The sequence below is a fragment of the Phoca vitulina genome, unplaced genomic scaffold (genome assembly GCF_004348235.1).
Source record: "Phoca vitulina isolate PV1807 unplaced genomic scaffold, GSC_HSeal_1.0 scaffold38, whole genome shotgun sequence".
Lineage (NCBI taxonomy): Eukaryota > Metazoa > Chordata > Mammalia > Carnivora > Phocidae > Phoca > Phoca vitulina.
The window spans coordinates 14,513,957-14,534,707 of record NW_022589741.1 but is presented as its reverse complement, the minus strand read 5'-3'; the positions used below and the strand labels follow the sequence as shown (position 1 = coordinate 14,534,707).

General features: G+C 46.3%; 2 protein-coding genes across 2 annotated transcripts in view; both read right to left on the bottom strand.

Annotated features, from left to right (window-relative positions):
- Positions 1 to 120: 120 nt before the first annotated feature.
- Positions 121 to 4,112, bottom strand: TTC36 (tetratricopeptide repeat domain 36). The gene is made up of 3 exons (XM_032428160.1): positions 3,925 to 4,112; positions 2,620 to 2,808; positions 121 to 409 (listed from the first exon to the last, which is right to left on the bottom strand). Exons 1-3 carry the CDS (start codon positions 4,040 to 4,042, stop codon positions 147 to 149), a joined length of 570 nt encoding a protein of 189 aa, XP_032284051.1. The 5' UTR covers positions 4,043 to 4,112; the 3' UTR covers positions 121 to 146.
- Positions 4,113 to 4,961: 849 nt separating this feature from the next.
- The window catches only part of KMT2A (lysine methyltransferase 2A), a 78,165-nt gene continuing 62,375 nt past the window's right edge, over positions 4,962 to 20,751 (bottom strand). The window contains 9 exon segments of the mRNA XM_032427999.1: positions 4,962 to 9,962; positions 10,479 to 10,608; positions 11,013 to 11,096; positions 11,529 to 11,636; positions 11,803 to 11,977; positions 15,768 to 15,842; positions 17,674 to 17,844; positions 18,905 to 18,963; positions 19,800 to 19,874. Of these exon segments, the coding sequence (XP_032283890.1) occupies positions 9,687 to 9,962; positions 10,479 to 10,608; positions 11,013 to 11,096; positions 11,529 to 11,636; positions 11,803 to 11,977; positions 15,768 to 15,842; positions 17,674 to 17,844; positions 18,905 to 18,963; positions 19,800 to 19,874 (1,153 nt within the window). The 3' untranslated portion in view covers positions 4,962 to 9,686.

Genomic DNA, 20,751 nt, shown 5'->3' with positions numbered 1-20,751 from the left:
CCGAGCCCGGCCGCCCCCGCCCCCGCCCCGCCCCCGCCCCGGTCCCGACCGCGGCGGACCGCGGAGTGCCCTGCGGCTGGGGGGCCGGCGGCTGGACGCAGACACGGGCACGAGTCCCGGAGAGCCAGCAGCTTTATTGGTTCGGCTCAGCGGCCGTTGCAGGGCCCGCGCAGCTGCCTCATCACGTCGGCCAGCATGCGGTTGCACAGCGCGGCGTAGGGGTTGAGCAGCACCAGCTGGCGCCGCGCGAACGAGCTGCCCAGCCGCGCCGCCCGCTCGAAGTCCCCGCGGGCGTCGTCGTCCCGGCCCTGCAGCCGCGCCAGGAGCCCGCGCTGCACGAAGCCCTGGCGCGCGGCGCGGCCCCGGCCGCCGCTCAGCGTCACGGCGCGCTCCAGGTCCTCCAGGGCGCCTGCGGGAAGGGCGAGCGGGCGGGTCAGGAGCGCGGCCCCGGGGCCCGGCCACCCACAGCCCGCCTGCCCTTGCTCCTCAGCTGGGCACTGTTCCTCCCATCACCCCGAGGCCGCGTGGCGAAGCTGGCAAGACCTGCGCTGGGCTGCACAGCCCGTCTATAGTGGCAGAGCTGGGAGTCCCTATTAGCTTTCAGTATCCAGGACACCAGAACACCACGCGTGCTGGGGCGATTTTGAATGGTCACTATGTTCATGAATCCGGCCCGTTGTCCAGCAGTGGTAGAGGCCGCAAATTCCACTCGGACGCTATTAAGCATCTACCCTGTGCCAGGGGACTGACTCTGAATCTCAGAGTCTAAACAAATTATAATGTACTGATAACCATTTCTTACAAATAAAATTCATTTCTCTTTCTTTTCCTTTTGCAGGCGTTTCTCTCCTCTCATTCAGTGTATGCTTTAAACCTGTTCTCCCTCTGACTGCCTTTCCTCATTCTTCATCTCCATGATCTTCATTATATTGTATACAAATGCAATATTTTGTGTTTCATTAAAGGAGATCTTGGAGCCCCAGCTGGCCCCGGACATGGACATTGTTATGTTTATCATTCTCAAAATACTTGGATTGGGCATTAGAACTCTGAACTCAACCTCAGGCAGCCAGCTGGTATGTACCTTAGAGCCCAGCTGCAATTCTTCTGGGCTCTGCCTCGGTTCACTACTGCTCTCTAGTCCGAAGAGCTGTCAGGGTCTGGAGGAGCTCCAGCATCATCCTAGAGAGGCGCATCTCTGTCCTGTCTCTGTGTGTTTTGAGCCCAGAACCCAGCAGGGGCTGTGCTCCCCAGGCCACCCAGATGGTTAAGAAGCTCTCTGATCACAGCGGTTCTGGCTTTCCCTCCCAGGAGCTGGTCTGGAGGAATTGAAAACCTTTTCCAGGCAGCATCAGTCACCTCTGTTCCTCTCTGGGGTTTTGGTTTGCAGACTGTCCTTGGCTGCTTTTACAGCCTGGCCCAGCCCTGCCCTGCCCTGCCATACACAGCCAGGTAACAAAGCCTGGAAAAGGGGCCCGTGGCTCCCCACTGTTCCCAGAGTGGAGTCCAAAGGCCCCAGACTGGTGTTCCTTCACATCCGTCTGCCCTCTGGTCCCCAGCATGGCCTTCTCCGTCCCATTGTCCCCATTCCAGAGTAACCCAAGTGCAGCAGGTTTGATCCAGTCACTCCCCAGTTAAAATCCTTTAACGATTCACCATGTTTTCAAGACACAGTGCAACCTCTGCCTAATATTCCCGGCTCTTCACCATCAGGTCCCTATTTACTTCTCCAGGCTCTACTCTACCCTTTCACTCCTCCCCGATCCAGCCAGCATGGAGATCTGACGTTCCCTGTACCTTTTCATGCCTCTGGGTCTCTACAGGCTCCCACTCTGTCCCCTCCATCCCGCTACCTCCTACTCATCCTTTCAAACTCACCCCTCGGGGCACTTGGGTGTCTCAGGCCTCTGCCTTTGGCTCAGGTCGTGATCCTGGGGTGGAGCCCCACATGGGGCTCCCTGCTCAGCAGGGAGTCTGCTTCTCCCTCTCCCTCTGCCCCTCCCCCTACTCTCTCTCTCAAATAAATAAATAAAATCTTTTAAAAAAATTAAAAAGAAAAGAAAACTCACCCCTCAGGGGCAGATACCACACTGAACCCTCTCAGCTTGTTACACACGTAATCACAATTATGTGTCTGTCCTACCCTCTGGACTGTGAGCGTTCAGGGGCGTTCGGAGCACAGACTCAAGCCCTGCCACCTGGTTCAAATCCCAGCTCTGCTCCAGGTTCTTCGTCTGTAAAATGGAGGTTACAATAGCACACACCTTTTGGGGTGGTAGTGAGGATTAAATGAGTTACTATAGCTCACGTGGAAAGTGCTGGATGCCTGGCACGTAGTAATTGCTGTAAGTAGTCTGTCTTGCATCTCTGTCCTCAGCGCCCAGCCCACTGCTACAATAGTAGACTCTCATTAAATGTTTGTTAAATAAACGAGTGGAATGCAATCTCTTCTGATTTTCACAATCGCCCCAAGAGATTACAGGGCCTGTAAGGTATCTCTTATAAGTAAGAACATAGGTTCCAGAACAGTTTAGTGACTCCCCAGCCCCACAAGCACTTCATCTCTGGTCTGTGGACTCCAGGGCCCCCCTGCAGAAGCTCCGGGCCGTCTCCCCTCACCTGCCACATCTCCTTGGAGTCGGCGGGCCTGGGCCCGGTTGTTGTAGGCAGAGGCCCTCTCAGGCAGCAGGTTGATGGCTTGGCCAAACCTCTCCAGGGCTGTGCTGAGGTCGCCAGCCTCCGCGGCCATCACCCCCTGCAGCTCCAGGGCCTTGGACTGCTCCACCTGTGCTCGCGGGAAAACTCCATCTGTGTTGGGGAGGGAGCCAGGAGGGGACACGTACGCAGTTGGGAGCAAGAAGCAAAAGCTCCCTTGGCTTTAGAAAGCTGGGGCCTGAGCGGGAGCGGACTGGGCTGGGATGTGGGTCACAGCAGAAGTCGGATGCAGTGTCGTGGGCAGAGGGAGCTGAGGTCACCAAGGCTGAGAGCTAGCACTAAGTTCCAAAGGGACCTGGGAAAGGGACTTTGGTCGGCTCATTGCCAAGAGAATGAAGCCCAAACTCAGCCCATAGCTAAATGCCTTACTCAAGGTCACACAGCTCCTAAATGCACAGCTTGGATTTGAACCCAGGTCTTCCAGGCTCCTTAGCCTGTCCCCATTTTGTTCTACTAGTCTGCCTCCAACATGAAGACCACCAAGACATACTTGGGTCATGAAAATCATGTCAGCTTTTCAGACTGAAGTTTCCATAAGACCTAGGCTTCACTCCTTTAGAAACAAAGGTCATCAAAAACTCCTGATGGGGTTGGGGGTGGCTCCTGGCTGGCTCAGTCAGTAGAGCATGCAACTCTTGACCTCAGGGTCATGAGTTCAAGCCCCATGTTGGGCATAGAGCCTACTTAATTAAAACAAAAAACTCGGGATGAAGATATAAGGCCCCATTAGAGACTGAAGGAAGGGCCAGGGAGTGCATTCACTCTGTGCAGGGATTAGCTCGGGGCTGGGCTTGTAAAGGTGTGTAACACTGAGGGCTTGCTTAGGTTCTTCATGCTAAGATCGGAACAATTCAACTGAGCCACCCCTGCGCTTCCATTCTGTGTGGAGTGAAACGTCCTGTCATGACAAAGATGTGAGTTGAGCATCACCCGCCCCCCTTTCCCCCAGCACAGTTGAGCTTGGATTATGGGGTGGGTTAAGTGGTGAGTTTAAGTTCAGAGGTATGATGGCTGAAGGACAGACAAACCGTGACTTGCTCCTTTTGGCAGAGTAACTCCACCAGTGCATTAAGGATCAGCCAACCTCTCGCATTCCGACCTCAATCATTGTCCATGGTCATGGAACAAGGGGCCTTGTGAGACCACCGTCCTCTGCCACCCGGCTGAGGCCAGCCGGTGTGGAGCACTATAGTCGAAGGTCAAACTCACCTTCATCAACGTCTTCCTTCTCCACTTCCTCTCCCATGTCCAACCCAACAAGGTCTCCAAATGGGTTGTCAGGGTTGAAGATGGCCTGCAACACTGCCTGGTCATTTGGAGTCCCCATGGTGCTCAACTCCCAAGTCCCAGAAGGTGACTCAGGACACAGGAGGGAGGAAGAAGGGGTGGGGGCTGAGCCTCGCAGCCAGTTGATCTAGAGGGCAGAGGTTCTGTTTGAGGTCCATCCCCCATGAGGAGTGTCTTCCGTTCCTTGGCTGTAGTGTAAACTCAACCTCATTTGGCCTGGGGTTAGCAACCCTGGCTTGGCAGAATATTTACAACAGTTTTTTTTTTTTTAGATAAATGCATTTTTTTTTTTTAAGATTTTTATTTGTCAGAGAGAGAGAACAAGCAGGGGGAGCAGCAGAGGGAGAGGGAGAAGCAGGCTCCCCACTGAGCAAGGAGCCCGATGCGGAACTCGATTCCAGGACCCTGGGATCATGACCTGAGCCGAAGGCAGACGCTTAACGACTGAGCCACCCAGGCGTCCCTACAATAGTTCTCAACTGCCTTCCCACCCCCACCCATCTTAGGGGGAAGGGAGTAAATGAATCCAATTTCTGCCTTAGGGTGGAGTGAAGCAGAGAGGGTGCTGTTCAGGTTCTCCCCGAAATGCTTTCATTTTAATATATTCCTAGACTGGGAGGAAATCGGCCGAAGGCCTCTTGATAGCCCACGGATAATAAAAGGGGGGGCATGTGGGAGGTAAAGCTCTTTGTCTTCCTGACCCCTTCCTCATATCCGGGATTAATTAGGTCCTGAACACAAACCACTGATGAGCATGGGAGGAAGACACAGTTCGGAGAGTCAGTGTGGACTGGGGCCCGGAGGGAGGCGAAGCAGAGTGATTTAATGATTCCACCTTCAAAGAGAGGGCCATGGCTGGTACTCTGCAATCAGGCCACCAGCCACTCGCAGCTGCTCCCCCCAACGCCCGCCGGCTCTTTTCTCCCCCCCACCCAAAGCCAAAAGAAAGTTTGATCGTGTGCAGCAATAAACTTGACATGTTTATTAATTAAACTATCACTTAAATAAAAAAAAGTGCATAGAAAATAAACATGTTTAAAAACTCCTTTTTTTTTTACAACTATGTACACTTTTTACTTTTACATTCAGTCTTTCGTAGAGAGCTTTCAGCATTATTATTTTTTGAACTATTAAAGTATTTTCCTTCGTCCCTGTCACAGGGAGTTAACACTGATGGACTTTAGACACATTTTTTCCTTTTTTTTTTTTTTTCTCTTTTTCTCTAACCAGAAGCTTGGAAGAACACAAGGAAAAAAACCAAAAGATCTGTTATACATGATAAAGTTGTCAAGAAATGTCTTATTTCTAGAAAAGAAGCTTGTCATCTGTTGAGCTTTTGAAACAATTATTCAACTACCTGTATTTACTAAAGAGACTGTTAAAAGTTCAATAAAAGAAACACCACAAGTCTATTTTCTTGGTTGAAAGACAGAACTAGAGTACCTCGGAACAAGATACCAGGAAAGCACAGAACACAATTTTCCCCTAAATGCAGGTGGTAACCCCAACATTCATAACCGAAAATAGAGAAACAAGGAGTACAGGTACTGACTGGCAACATTCATGGGCAGAAAAAATCTGGGTGACACCATTTCCGCGTTCCTCTCTGACCCTGGGAACGGACCGCGTCACCGTCCCTTTGTGGTTTGGGTCCCCCCCCAACTTCGGAGGATCCGAGGAGCGCCAGACTGACGTTTTCCTGCCACGACTAGCAACTGTAACACAATCCTTATCTATAGTGTTAAGAGAATTAAAAGCCATGGACTGAACTAGGCTTTGTTACATGGTGCATTACTATATTAGTTCCTATATATATCATATTTATATTTATTTGAAAACCAAAACAAAAAAGTTGCAAGTTTTCAGAGTGTGAGACTTGACTGGTATTCATGATTCGGCACAAAACCATCTGCTCAATAACCTTGTATTGCTTTAAAATGAAGGAAATGAAACATAAAATTACACCCAGCCCTTTGCAATGACCCGCTTTTCCTTTAAAAAGAAAAAAAAAAAAAAAACCCAAAACAAAACAAAAAAACCAAAAACCCAAACCCAAACTTGATTTCTAGTTAAAAAAATCCCAAATCAAACTTAAAAGTTAACATGTGATAAGGTTTTGACCTTTAGTATTTTCAGATATTTGATTGAACGTCAGTCCTTTAGAAAGATACATTCATTAAAAGGTTTTTTTTTGTTTTTTTTTTTCCTTAATGTTGTTGTTGTATATTTTCAATCAAGGGAGCTGCATGGTGCTCACTGCATTGGCCGGGGGGTGCTGACAGAGGCAAGCGGGGTGGCGGACTGTATCCCGGCAAAGGAGTCTGGTTGAAAACTTCTATGGATTATAGCTGCCAGGGCTTCCCCCTTAGTTCTGGTGATTGGTCTAAAAACCGGAGGGGCTATGCTGGAGGCGTGGACGGTAACAGAGGGAGCCAAGGGACCAAGTTCCGGCCGTAGGGTCAGCGCCATGCAGCGTTCTGGCTACACAGATATCACTGGCCACCAGGAAATGCGGCCACAACAGATTCTAGCAGCAAAGCTCTCCGGGAGCTGGCTCGCTCCCGGAGAACTGACCAGGCTTGCAGCTGGGACTCCTTAGGGATTCGGGATGCCCCTTGGGGGATTCCTGGGAATGACCCACCACAGTTCCTCGGTCTGCACTTTTGTGCGGAGATTCCCTTGGTCACTTTCAAAACAAACTCAGGTGTTTTGGAGACAGGTATGCAGGTTTGTTTTGTTTTTTTGCCTTTTTTCCCTCTTGTAGGGAAACCTTAGCTTATTCCCCAAGTTGCTGGCAGGTATGCTGAATTTTGGCAATGGACTCAAGGCTGAGCTAGAAGAGGAATTACTCATTTCTATGGTTGACAGTTGGGGAGTGAAAAGGCAAGGCAAACCATCTGCAGCTGGCAAGAGAAGGAGAGATGTGGGTCCCTCCCCTGGCCTCAGGGTTCGGGATTGGTAGAAAGAGAATGAGGAGGGGGCTCACAGTACAGCATGGCCTAGCAGGGCATTAACTAGGTCTATTTAGCTGAGTTTCCCCCACCCCCTGACTGGCCTTTGGGTCTTTCTCAAGGTGAATTTGTGACCCATCAGTGCATTAATCATTTCAGTAACAAATGCAGCTTAAGGTTTTTTTCTTAAAAAAAAAAAAAAAAAAGGAATAAAAGGATTTACAAAAAAACCTCACACAGTGCAATAATCAAAGAAACCAGACACTAGTGGATCCCCTAGGGCCACTGTATCTTGTTCACGGGCAAAGGAGGAAGGGAGGCGAGGTCTGGGTAGAGTGTTTTTCCCCAGTCCCCTGCTGGCACTTCTCCATGATGACAAGGAAGTCTCTGCCATCCTGGCCACAGTGCTGGGCTCCCTGCATGACAGCGAAAACAGTGACAATGTTCCAGCAAAGCCACCAGACACAGTTCTTAAGGTCACGGAAGAATAGGAAGCCCAGGGTGGAAGGCACAGCAGAGCCATGAGTCCTGGGGCAGAGAGCGCAGGGCTGAGTCGTATTGCTTTGCTAGACTTCCAGAGGAATGGGCTTCTTGTGGGAGAAAAGGGCGCCCTGCCCTCTACTGGACTGCACTGCTCTGAAACCCAGTGGCCGACAGAGGCAGAGAAGAATCTGCGTTATCGTGAGTGGTCAGACTGTGCTTCAGTTTCAACGGGCTGCCCCACAGGAGGGCACGGGGGGGATCCATGGGTTCTTCGCAGGTATGAGGACTTGGTGGGCAGAGGGGAAGGGGACGAGGTGACCGATGAGGCAGATGGTGAGGAAAATGTCAGGCTGCCATTCAACTTGGTTGCTATCTCGGAAGTAGGGCAAGAGGAGGGAAATGGAGATTCCAGCTCTCGCCACTCCGAGCTAGTCCAGAAGGGAGAGAGAGTGTGGGGAAGGAGAGGGGACACTGTTGTGTCAGGATACTACCACTGCCTTTTGAGGAGCTTCGACACGGGAAGGAGGGGAGTGGCCCAATGGAGTAGGGTGACCTTCCTTGTCCATTTATTGTCAAAGAGCAAACCCAGGACACGTTTATGTCAACAGGGCACAAACAAGCTACACATTAAACAACAAAAGTACACCTTCCAGGGGGAAGTTGGGCAGGAAAAACCAGACTTTGTGTGTACAGCTGAATATTTTTCTCTAACTTCATCCTATGAAAATAAAAAATTATTAAAAACCGATCTTCTTTTAAATTAGGATAATACCGCGGTTTAAAAAATAGCCTTGTCATAAGTGCTTCTCCCTATGAAGTGCTTCTCATAGAAAAATATACAAAATATATTTACATTTATAAAACCTTAAATAGTAAACTGTAAACAGAACAGAGTAAAATCCAATGACTTAATTTAACAGGTTCAGGACACCGTCTTGGGGAAGGAGGAGAAGGAACATTTGATGCTGTTTTGACCACGTCCTAAGGAGTAATCAGGGCAGTAGTGTCATTTAATTTACTTAGCCTGTGGATTTTGCGCAGGTGGCAGAGGTCCCTCGATACAAGGTGGTCTAGTCCCCAAGTTTTGGGCCTTGAAATCTGATTAGTGTTCTGCCTTCAACTGGACACCGACCATTTAAAAATGAAGTCTTCCTATGTCTTAACAAGGGCGAAATAAAGTTACCATGTCCTAGGAATGGGGCCCGGGGGTCATCCTGGTTGTGATACTCTGGTTGTTGCATGATTCAGATCCTATTTAAATAATCGTTTTCCTCTTCTAAAAAATCATGCTACATATATTTCTTTAAAACTCTCCGTGGAGCTTTACGAAAACTCCTAATTCCGTCTGGTTATGACCAATGGCTCCTGTCCACTTCCCCACTGGGCGTGCTTCCAGGCTCAGGGGTTGTGTTGTAGGCGTACACGATGCCTGGCAGGGAGTGTCCTTGAGCAGGGAGTCACTCCCCTCTACCACCCAGAAAGAACGGGAAAGCAGTGGGATGAAACAGGGGGGAACGAAGAAGGTGGAGGGAGGTGGAGGAAGAATGAGAGGGACACTGCTCCTATTGTCGAGAAAGGTAATCGGCTGAGATAAGGCTCCTGGGGGTAACACTCCCACTTAAAGCCCACAGGCTCCATGTTTGGTGATTCATTGGCACAACCCCAAGACAGTCTTTTGACACCAAAGGTGCTAAGAATACTGTCTCCCAACCAGAAGTGAACTCTCAAGTGGGAGGATAGTAGGGAAAACCACCAGACCTTCTCTGTTTGGTCAACAGACGGCTACAGGCTGGGCCCGACTGGCAAACTATCAGGTATCCAACCAACTCTCTCTATCGGGGCCCCCGGCTGACCCCTCCCTTGGAGTGCTTGGGAAAGGGCCAAGGCGAGGATGGCAACTTCTCTCCGAGGAGACACTCAGGCCCCATCTCCCAACATAACTAACCCTCCACAGGCTCTTTCCAGGCAAGTCTGCTAGCGACCCCATTTCCCACTCTTTAACGGCATACAATCAGAGGGGCCCCAGTAGAAAGCCGGCCGCGGATCTTTTCTTCGAGACCTCATCTCTCTCTCCAGGACTAGGATCACATGTCTAATGTGAATAGAGGATGTAAGGGAGCCCAGCCATCATGGAGGCCCCTCAACTGTGCCCACTCAATCCTGGAACTCCTAGCTGCTGGCAAAGGCCTTCAGCATTGCTCTGGATGGGCCTGGGTCCTAGGACTCCGACACTGGGGGCGAGGAGCAGCTCTAGTTTAGGAACTTCCGGCATTTCTTGGCACCACAGTTGCAGGGTAGCTTGTTGCTGGCATCCTCGATGGGGAACTTATAGTCGTAGGTGAGCTCCTCCCCGCGGTAGATCTTGCGCATAGCAAAGATGACGATGTGCTTCTGCCCGTCGATGTTGATGACCCGAGAGTAGCAGTTAGGCTCACACGAGTGATTGATGAAGCGTGCAGCGTTTCCGTGCATGGTGGCATCCACCACCTCCGAGTCATCAATTCGGAACATGTAGCAACCGATGCCCTACACGTGAAGGAGAGAGGGAGACCTTGTCACTTAGCCCAGCTCAGGCTGGAGAACATTTCCCAGCCCTTTTCTGATGTGGCCTACAACTGCTGACGAAAAAAGTTTCTTCTAGTAAAATGTCCAGATTTCTCCCATCTTTCAAGATGCTTCCATAGCAAATTCCTACATTATAGCTACTAGGCTAGAGGTTTCTTAATGTCTCCACGGGAAAGAGAAACCTAAGACATCATGTCATTAGGTGCTTTTGATCCTGGGATCCACTCAGACAAACCTTTCAAAGAGTATCCTTGTACACTAATCCTTAGGGTGGATTCTGAGCTTCTCCTGGGCCCACCACAAATTTTAAAGATGTCAAAATATCAAAATAAAAAAAAAAAAAGGAAAAGGGAAAAAAAAGTATGTTTGAATTAATAAAATATACTATTTCTTTTGGGATGTAAGGATCATATTTTTAGCTGATGGCTCCTTTCTCAAACAACACCAGAACTGGGACAGTGAAAGCGAGAGACTCACCTTGCTGTCATAATACTTCTCTCGCTTGTCAGTCTGGATGGAGCGGATGACATTGCCAGCATACTCAATCACCATCTCACCTGCGTCAATGTTTCTCTTACAGAAAAGACCCCGGCCGTGGATGGGAGACCTAGGACATGAAGATGGAAAAGAGAGTGGCCACCAATTTCGCAAATCAGGTTAACTGTGTGAATACATGAATAAATGAATAAAACCTGCTCTGTCAGTTCCCCAAGAAGGACAGACCCTTGGAAAGAAAAAGAAGAATCTGGACCCACTTGATTTGAGTATATTACTTATTCTAACAAATGGCCAAGAATGAAAGATTTCTCCATTCGGGAGCCCACCAGAGTAGCAGTATTTTAATGTTTACTATGTTAAATTCCTTGTTCAACGCAAGGAGGGGCAGGTTCCGTTAATAACAGCTAGAAAAACCTCACTTACTGAATGAGGGAGGTCACTCCAGCATTTGGTCTGCTTTAATTTTGGAAAACGATTAGTTCTCTGTAATTCTCTCTGCAATGTGAGCCGTACCTGTAGACACCAACTGCCTCCTTAGAAGTCTTTTTTAAGTGCCGGAAACGCATGGGCATTGGCAGATCCATACTAGTTGCCCTCCTACAGAGATAAGGCATATTATTAATGAATTCTCTCCAGGAAATAATCAGTTTTGAGTCTTGGATTGAAGGTTTCTAGAGAATATGACCACATTATTCCCTTTGTTCAATGCCAAGCATGATAACAAGTGTCTTGTAAAATGAGGCCTATAATATACCCAGTCCTTTCTGACCACGGTAACTGTGGTGTAGTGGTATGTCCAAAGCGGACAGAGTTTACTTTGGTTAAAGGAAATAAAATATACATCTTACAGTTACCTGAATTTCTCCTCTCCTCTGCCCAACAGCTAGGGCTACTTTAATACAGACTACAGTTCAGTCTTAAATGTGATCCGGGAAATTCTGATCCAAGCAAAACCACACAGTGCCCTGAACAGCCAGAGTAGAGGGAAGCAAAGAGTGCTCCTGATGACCCCCTCCACTCCAGACTTACCGAGCTGACTTCAGCTGTACCTCCTCCTCTTCCTCATCATTGGGGTTGTACTCAGGAGGCTGCCGGTGTTTGGAAGCCAGGAAGTTAAACATGTCAAATGCTGACTTCCTGGAGCCAAAAGATTAAAACACGCTTTAACAGAAATGCTTTGAACAGAAGCAGTGAAGGACAGCTTTGACACTGGAAATCTCAAAGGTGACGTGGGGAAAATGATTGTATCATCAGATAATAAAATTGGGACCCAAAGCTGCTTAGGAAAGAGAATGGAACTTGCCTCAGGTGAACTTCAGCCCTGGCTGAGCCATGAGGGTTCAGGGGGGGTTCGTTGGCTTCCTCTGGTTTGTGGAAACGGAATTTGTAATTCCTACAGTGCTTGGCACCAGAGAGCTGCTCAATTAGGAACACGACTGCATCGTGAAGAATCCCCAGCATCCTCAAACCGTTAACACCTGTGGACAGAAGGCACCAGGGAAGCGAGGGTGCAGCCAACAGGAAAGTGCCTGGTACTAAAGAAAGGCCTGAGCGAGAGAAGAACTCTGCCAGAGGCTGCTCACGATGAACGACATTGAACACTAGCCAAGAATTAGCATTAGCGAACCATTAAGATGACAGAGATGCAGGTCTATCAATACGGGAAAATGTTCATGGTAGATTGAAAAAAAAAAACAAAACATGTCACCAAACTATTTTCTATGTTCTGTATGTACACAGATAGGCTATACGTATTATTTCATTTCATGGTCACAATGCCCACATGAGGCAGGAATTACCAGCTTCATTTTCAGGTCAGTCAACCTAGGCTCAGAGAATTTGAATACCACACCCAAGGTCACAGAGCTGGTGTGACAAGGTTTGAAGCTTGGGCTATGGAGCTCCAACCATGATCGCGTTTTCGTTTATAGGTTAATGGGGTATCTGGGCTCTGTAACTTCATACTCACATGGGTACCTCACTAAAATTTAAAAGAATGATTAGTAATAACCCCCTAACACAGAACTCTCTTGTGCATTGTTATACTGAATGTCTGGAATAATACACTCGATAGATGCTTTGTTTTACTCAGTCTCGTGCCATTAATAAGCATTTGTGATTTCTTTTTATTTTATAAAAATAAATGCATGTAAGTTGCTGGCATAGATGCGGAAAGGCTCTCTGAAATGACTGGTTTCTTTCACTAAAGGGATGGGGCATCCCAACAACCGCCACCCCGCTCTGACACGAGAAATAGCAATGTTCGGGGCGCCTGGCTGGTTCAGTCGGTACAGCATGTGATTCTTTTTTAATTTTCATTTTTTTTTTTTAAAGATTTAATTTATTTATTTGAGAGAGAGCATGAACAAGGGGGAAAGGGAAGAGGCTGAGGGAGAGGCAGGCTCCCCACTGAGCAGGGAGCCCAATGCGGGGCTCGATCCCAGGACCCTGAGATCATGACCTGAGCCGAAAGCAGACGCTTCACCGACTGAGCCACCCAGGCACCCGTCAGGTTCATTTTTTAAAAAAATTTTTATTTGAGTATAGGTGACACAACAAGTTCATTATTTAATTAATCCTCACCACAAATTTTTGAGGTCACATTTATATTCCTTTTTAAATTTTTTTTTTTTTTTTTTAAGATTTTATTTATTTGCGAAAGAGAGAATGAGAGACAGAGAGCATGAGAGGGAGGAGGGTCAGAGGGAGAAGCAGACTCCCTGCCGAGCAGGGAGCCCGATGCGGGACTCGATCCCGGGACTCCAGGATCATGACCTGAGCCGAAGGCAGTCGCTTAACCAACTGAGCCACCCAGGCGCCCCTATATTCCTTTTTAGATAAGGAGATTGAGACTCAGAGAAGTCAATTAGCTTGCACTCAATATAATACTGATCACAAAGGGGCAGAAATGTAGTTTGTACTGTTTTTTTCTGCCTCCAGAGCTCATGGTTTCTTACCACCATTCCATGTGGCAGTAAAGGACATGGATAAATCAAAGGAATTTCTGTCCCGTTGGCAAAAACAAGGGGGGGGGGACGGCTACTCAGTGTGAGGCCGAGAACACAGAGTTTAGGACACGGGCTTACTCCAGGGGCAGGATTTTACACATATTATCAATAATCAGTTCAAAGTGACTACTGGGAGAGGCCATGTACAACTATCCTTTCTTGGGGTGCCTGAATGGCTCAGTTGGTTAAGCGTCCAACTCTTGATGTCGGCTCAGGTCATGATCTCAGGGTCGTGGTATCGAGCCCCACATCCGGCTCCATTCTCAGCGTGAAGTCCTCTTGAGATTCTCTCTCCCTCTCCCTCTCCCCCTCCCTTCTCTTGTGTGCTCTCTCTGTCACATAAATAAATAAAATATTTTTTAAAAAACAGGGACGCCTGGGTGGCTCAGTCCGTTAAGCATCTGCCTTTGGCTCAGGTCATGATCCCAGGGTCCCGGGATCGAGCCCCGCATCGGGCTCTCTGCTCAGTGGGGAGTCTGCTTCTCCCCCTGCTTGAACTCTTTCTCTCTGTCAAATAAATAAATACAATCTTAAAAAAAAAAACAAAAAACCAAAAACTAAATTATACTTTCTTGCCTCCTAAATATTTCCTTCACCAATCAGAAAAAAAAAAAAGATACTATCCAAAGTTAAAAGGCAGCCCACAGAATGGGGAAAAACATTTGCAAATCATCTCTCTGATTAATATCCAGAATATATAGAGAGAACGCCTAAAACTCAACCATAACAACAACAAAGCCTGATTAAGAAACAGGCAAAGGCCTTGAATAGACATTTTTCCAAAAACGATCTACGAATGACCAGTGAGCACATGGAAAGATGCTCAATGTCATGAATCATTAGGGAAAGGTAAATTAAAACTATAATGAGATACCGTCTCATACCCGTTTGGAGGGCTTCTATCAAAAAAGCAGGGGATGTGGAGAAATTGGAACCCTAGGGCACTGCTAGTGGGATGTAAAATGGTACAGCCACTGTGGAAAACAGTATGGCAATTCCTCAAAAAAAAAAAAAAAAATTAAAGATGGAATTACTATTTAAAAAAAAAAAAGGAATTCCTGCATGATCGAGCAATTCCACTTCTGGGCATCTGCCCCCCAGAAATGGAAAGTAGGGTCTTGAAGAGCTATGTGTACGCTCACACTCACAGGAGAATTACTCACAATAGCTAAAACGTGGACGCAACCCAGGTACCCACTGATGGATCGATCAATAAGCAAACTGTGGCATATAAAAACAATGGGATACTATTCAGCCTTAAAAAGGAAGGACATTTTGCTGGGGCGCCTGGGTGGCTCAGTTGGTTAAGCGACTGCCTTCGGCTCAGGTCATGATCCTGGAGTCCCGGGATCGAGTCCCACATCGGGCTCCCTGCTCGTCAGGGAGTCTGCTTCTCCCTCTGACCCTCCTCCCTCTCATGCTCTCTGTCTCTCATTCTCTCTCTCTCAAAAAAAAAAAAAAAAAATTTTAAAAAAAAAAAAAAAAAAAAAAAAAAGGAAGGACATTTTGCAATATGCTACAACATGGATGAACCTCGAAGACATTATGCTCAGTGAGATGAGCCAGTCCCACTTACATAATTCCACTTACATGAGGTACTGAAAGTGATCAGAATAGTAAAGACAGAAAGAATAACGGTGGTTGCCAGGGTCTGGAGAGAATGGGGAACTTCAGTTTTACAAGAGAAAAAATGAGTTATGGGATGGATGGATGGTTGCTCAGCAATGTGAATGCATTTAACACCCCTGAACTGTACACTTAAAAATGGTTAGGATGGTAAATTTTATGTTATATACATTTTACCTCAATAAAGAAATTCATCTGCTTAGAAAAAAAAGAAAAGAATAAAGTCCCAATGCAATATTACAGCAGATAGGAAGCCTGAAAGCATTATGCTAAAGAATCCAGTCACAGAAGGCCATACATCGTATGAGTCCATATAAATCCCTGGAGACAGAAAGTTGTTTAATGGTGGCCAGGCACTGGGGCTGAGGAATGACTGCTAATGAGTATGGGGTTTCTTGGAGGGATGATGAAAATGTTCTGGAATTATACAATAGTGATGGTTGCACAACTCTGTCAGTAGACTAAAAACCACTGAACTGTATGTTTTAAATGGGTTAACTGTATAAGAATTACATCTCAACGAAGTTGTGAAAAATTATTTTAAAAAAAGGTTGATGCTTTTGTAGAATCAACTCTATAGCTTTAGACCAGAATACTCTGAGACGGGAGTACAATCACCCCTTGTGGTCGTTACCTGCAAACGAGAGCTGCTTGAGGCGGGCATTTGACCGGGCTTCCTGGACTTTATCTGTCAGCGACTTCCAGGCATCTGTGAGGAAATAAAATATTCCATCAATTATCTGTAACACCAGTGGCAAGCAAAAGCATTGAGCTTAGAATCCTTACAGGGTGAAAACACCCTGCTAAAATGGCTTTTTGTTGTTTTCTTAGTTTCGATGAGTTCCGTGCATAAGAAAGCGGCCGAGAAGGTGCATTATCCAACAGTTAGACAGGAGGCTCACGCCTTCTGAAAATGACCCCTGAATCCCCAAAGCATTCACATCCTTTGATGGTAGTCTGGGTCCCAAACCTGAATGCTGGATATCACTTCTACGCCCTATGCCTCTAAACAAAACAATACTAGCGTTAACGATTTAACCCAGACTACGGGGAGACCTTAAACCTCTGTTCTGTAAAACTAAGGGGGTGTGACTAGAAAACCTCTACAATCCCTTCCAGCTCCAACTTAAGATTCTAGGATCTCCTACTGTCTGTGGGGCTCATTACCACCACTTCACACTCAGTGTGTTGTACGTGGAACTCATACACTCAACGTAGTCTTTCTGTTCTCCTTATGTATCTTTTCTTTTTTACGTATCTTTTTTTTTTTTCAGTGATCCAGGCCTGAATCTTCAGAGTCACAATGGACTCCTCTACTCTCCATATTCAAGCAGTCCTGAAGAGTGTCTGTTCTTTCCTGCTGGGAACGGGCTTTATGACCTGACATCTCCGCTGTAGCGATGCCCTCATTAGTGAGCTCTTGCCACCTCATGTCTCCAATTTAGTCCACCTTAAAGGGAGCTACCCCGGTAAGCTTCTTGAAATTCTGCTTTTATTCCATGTCCCCAGATTTTCAAAGGCCTCATGGTTTGGCACTGAAGGCCCTTCCAAAACCAGTGCCCAATCCACCTTTGCAGTTTTCTCTCTCACTAGTACCTGACTGGGATTTCAACATCCTCTCCCACCTGAGGGCACTCTAAACCCACCACGTGCAATCCTAACTTTGCTGATGTCCCTTTTTAGAAAGCCTTTCTCATTCCTCTTTTCCTAACCCAAATTCTATCATCTCCTTTAAGGGACTCTTCTATTCTACCATTCTTCCTGGGTTCGACAACCCTAACTCAGCCCCAGGGATCTTTCCTTCAAACTCCTTTATTATTCACTGCCTAGATAACATTCACTAGTCCTTCAGTAGCTAATGAACACCTCTATGCTTGGGATACAAAGAGGAGCGAGAAAATAAAATGCCAGCCTTTCTAGGAAGTTCCCTGTTGAGTAAGACGTAAAAAAGTAAACAGACTTTATAAAAACAAAATTTAAGCTATAAGAAAAGCATTTAGGATTCTAAAAGGAGCAGAAAGGAGGGAATGGGAGTGCTTATCTGCCTCAGAAGGTCAGGGAAGACTTTCCAGGCTGAACCCTGAAGGACAAGGTAGAGTTCACCAGATAAGCCAGGGTAAAAGAACATTCTGGGCAGAGGGAAGAATTGGGTGAAGGCACAGGGGTGAGAGAGAATGGCATCTGAGGTACACAGGGAAGTGGTAGAAAACACGACCGGAGAGAGAAGACGTCTCACGTGCTCTGCTACGTTATGGACTATTACTCCAATAACACCAACTTCTTAAGGACGAGTTAGACGGATAATGGTGTCAAGTATCTTCCGCAACACCAAGCACACGAACTGCCCACATCAACAGTACTAACACAAGTCAGTGTGGAGCTGGCTGAGACAGAGCTTGCACTGGTGAGCCAACCACATTTTTTTTTTTTTTTAAAGTAATCTCTACACTGAACGTGGGGCTTGAGCTCATGACCCTGAGACCCAGAGTCAGAAGCACCACCCGACTGAGCCAGCCGGGGGCCTCATTTAATCCACTCACCTTCAATACTTTCTGCACAGATCTGGAAGCCATCATCACTTGAAATTTCAAAAACAAGTCCTTTCTTGGGCTTTTTCTCAGCAATGCTTTCTTTCCTCTTCTGTTCTTGCTGGAGCCAAAGCATCAGTGGAGAGCTGAAATTACTTTCTTCTTCTTCCACTGTTTTAGGTTCTACGAGGGAGAAAATAGGGGCCAAACTGAGCACTGATACATTATCTTCAAGCCTACCAACATTTCACAGTTGGTATGATTACTCCCATTTACAGATAACAAAACCAAGACTCAAAGATGTGGAGCAACTTGCCCTGGGTCATAGCTGGAAAGTGACTAAAACTAGGTTTTTTTGTTTTGTTTTACCTGAAGTCATGCTGTCTCTGTGGTAGTTTCTGGTATGAGAATTTGATAGTTTTTCAATAAGCAATTGCCCTCAATAAGGTCAAAGCTAAAAAATAATAATGATTAATATGAATGAAGCACTATACACGAGGCACTCTTCTAGGAACTTCCTGTAGATTAATTCAGATAAACCTCACAATGACCCAGGGAGGTGTTATTATTATGTACACTTCAAAGGTGAGAAACCTGAGACAGAGAGATGGTAAGTAACTAGCCCAAGTTCACATAATTAGTAAGTGGTAAGCTGAGATTTCAACCCATTTGGCTCCAGAGTCTGCCACCACCTTGCTCTGCATTCTGACAGAAAGAGGTGCCTCTGTCCTCTTGAGGAATGAGCCAACCAACAGAATGTGATTACAGCCCAAATGTTATGCCTGAGCATTTTCTCTATCTTCCTCTCTTCTGGGAAGTTCCTTCGATGGAAATGGGCAAACCTTATATCCAGATCTCTCTAATCTTGAAGTGGCCAGTTCTTAATGATCAAATTCAGTAGTACAGATGGAAAGTGCTATGGAGATAAATCTGTGGTTGTGACCAGATACATGGTTTTTCTTCAGTGACAACTAAGGGATGGGGTCAGGTAACCACTAGCTATGAAGACCACACTGTTGTTAAAGCAAGTAGAGCAGAACAATGGACAGATGTCCCGGACTCTATAGTGGAAGGGCACCGGACCAGGGAATAGATGCCCTGGTTAGTCTACACCTTTGGCCAATCACTTAACTTCTTCGGAGCTTAAACTTTTTAATTTAGAAAATTTGTAGATAATGCAGGCAATTTTTATAGTACTTTTGACTTCGAAGTTCTAATTCTAACCTGTTACCCACCCACATACCTGTACTTTCTTGCTCATTTGCTGGATTTTGTGTTGCCTGAATCTCAGGAAGAACTTGCCTAAATGAGAAGAAAACCCAGTGTGAGACGTAACAACAGCTACTCTTCAAAGATAAAAACTGTCCACGCCGGCCATACCACTGTATCAATTACATAAACTACTAGAAGTAGACCATGGGGTGTCTTGTACATAACCTGTTGGATAAACACCACCACACTACTGTATGGTACGTAACATAAAACTCTCTTTTACGAGATTCTTTCCTAAATATTGACATTAAGTTTGGGCTTTTGTAGTTTGTAGATTATGTCCTTGAAATTTTTCTCATACCCTCGGTATTAGAAAAAAATGAAAGGACACTTGTTAGAAGCAGTTCTGGAGTTACTTAAGTAAATTAACTGATTTAACTAAAAACAAAAGCAAGCTGCAGGAGCCAGTAAACCATAACCAATTTTCATTTTTGAAAATTAAATATATCTTGGCAACAACCCAAATGCATATCAATAAGGGGCTGTTTAAATAAGTAAAAAAAAAAAAAATCCAAGTACAGAACAGTAATGATAGCATTATTCATTTTATGTAAAAAAGGTATATATATATTCATATACACACTGTGTGTATCTGTATTTGTATAGAAACGTGTACATGGATGGAAACACATTATTAGTGATGGTTATTACTAGGGAACAGAAGGGAGGAGGGTAGGCAGGACGAACATGGAACCACTTATCTATTATTTAAGTAATTATGCATTAAAAAAATTGTAAGTATGTATTACTTCCATTAAAAAAAAAAACTTTGGTACCAAGAACAATACAAATGAGGAAGAATTATTTTTTAAATGAGGTGGACAAAACGGAGGGCTTAACCTTAGACAAACGATCTTCGTATTTACCCTGTGGGCTGCCCACACTCCTTTGACTGTTCCACATTAGCTGTGTCCTGCTGCTCAGCCTCTGCTCCTGGAGTCCTGGAACAGAATCATTGGATCTTTTCAAGAAAAACCACCAGTAAATAGGTACTGAATGTGGAGGTCAGTCTAAAGAAATGACTCTTATCAGGATCTGATAAAATTTATGAGCTGGGAAAACTACTCTGTGCCTCTAACAAGTTAGCCAGGGGTTACCTTGAAGGCATCCTGACTAAGAGAAGGCACGAGGAGCCTTCTGCAACACTAGGAATGTTCTCTATCTTGATCAGAATGGTGGCTACATGGGTGCACACATATGTAAAATTTCACCTGTGTACTCAATGCATGTTACACCCCATGCTTTCAAAAAGGACTTCATGAGGATCTATAACAGGTGGCTTTGCCCACCAGACAGGAATAATCATCATCCCTCAGTAGCCTAAGACTCAGCAAAAAAATCCCCAAACAACAACAACAACAAAACCCAAAAGCAACAAACCCAAGAGCAAACAGCAGCATCGTTTTAAATCAGAGCAAAGGGGGGCCTGGGTGGCTCAGTCGGTTAAGAGTCCGACTCTTGATTTCGGCTCAGGTTATGATCAAGGGTTCTGAGATTGAGCACCGCATTGGGCTCCGCTCTGGGCATGGAGCCTGCTTGGGATTCTCTCTCTCCCTCTGCCCGTCCCCACCCTCCATAAAAAACAACAAAAACCCCCCACAACCCCTCCCACCAAAAAAACCCCAAAGACAGGGGCGCCTGGGTGGCTCAGTTGTTAAGCATCTGCCTTCGGCTCAGGTCATGATCCCAGGGTCCTGGGATCGAGCCCCACATCGGGCTCCCTGCTCAGCGGGAAGCCTGCTTCTCTCTCTCTCACTCCCCCTGCTTGTGTTCCCTCTCTCACTGTGTCTCTTTCTGTCAAATAAATAAATAAAATCT

What these genes read in the sequence shown, in the direction of transcription:
- TTC36 (XM_032428160.1), bottom strand. Translation starts at nt 4,042, where the DNA reads ATGGGGACTCCAAATGACCAGGCAGTGTTGCAGGCCATCTTCAACCCT. An exon ending in GAAGGAAGACGTTGATGAAG is followed by an intron (nt 2,809 to 3,924) that starts GTGAGTTTGACC and finishes TCCCCAACACAG; the next exon opens with ATGGAGTTTTCCCGCGAGCA. An exon ending in ACTCCAAGGAGATGTGGCAG is followed by an intron (nt 410 to 2,619) that starts GTGAGGGGAGAC and finishes CCCTTCCCGCAG; the next exon opens with GCGCCCTGGAGGACCTGGAG.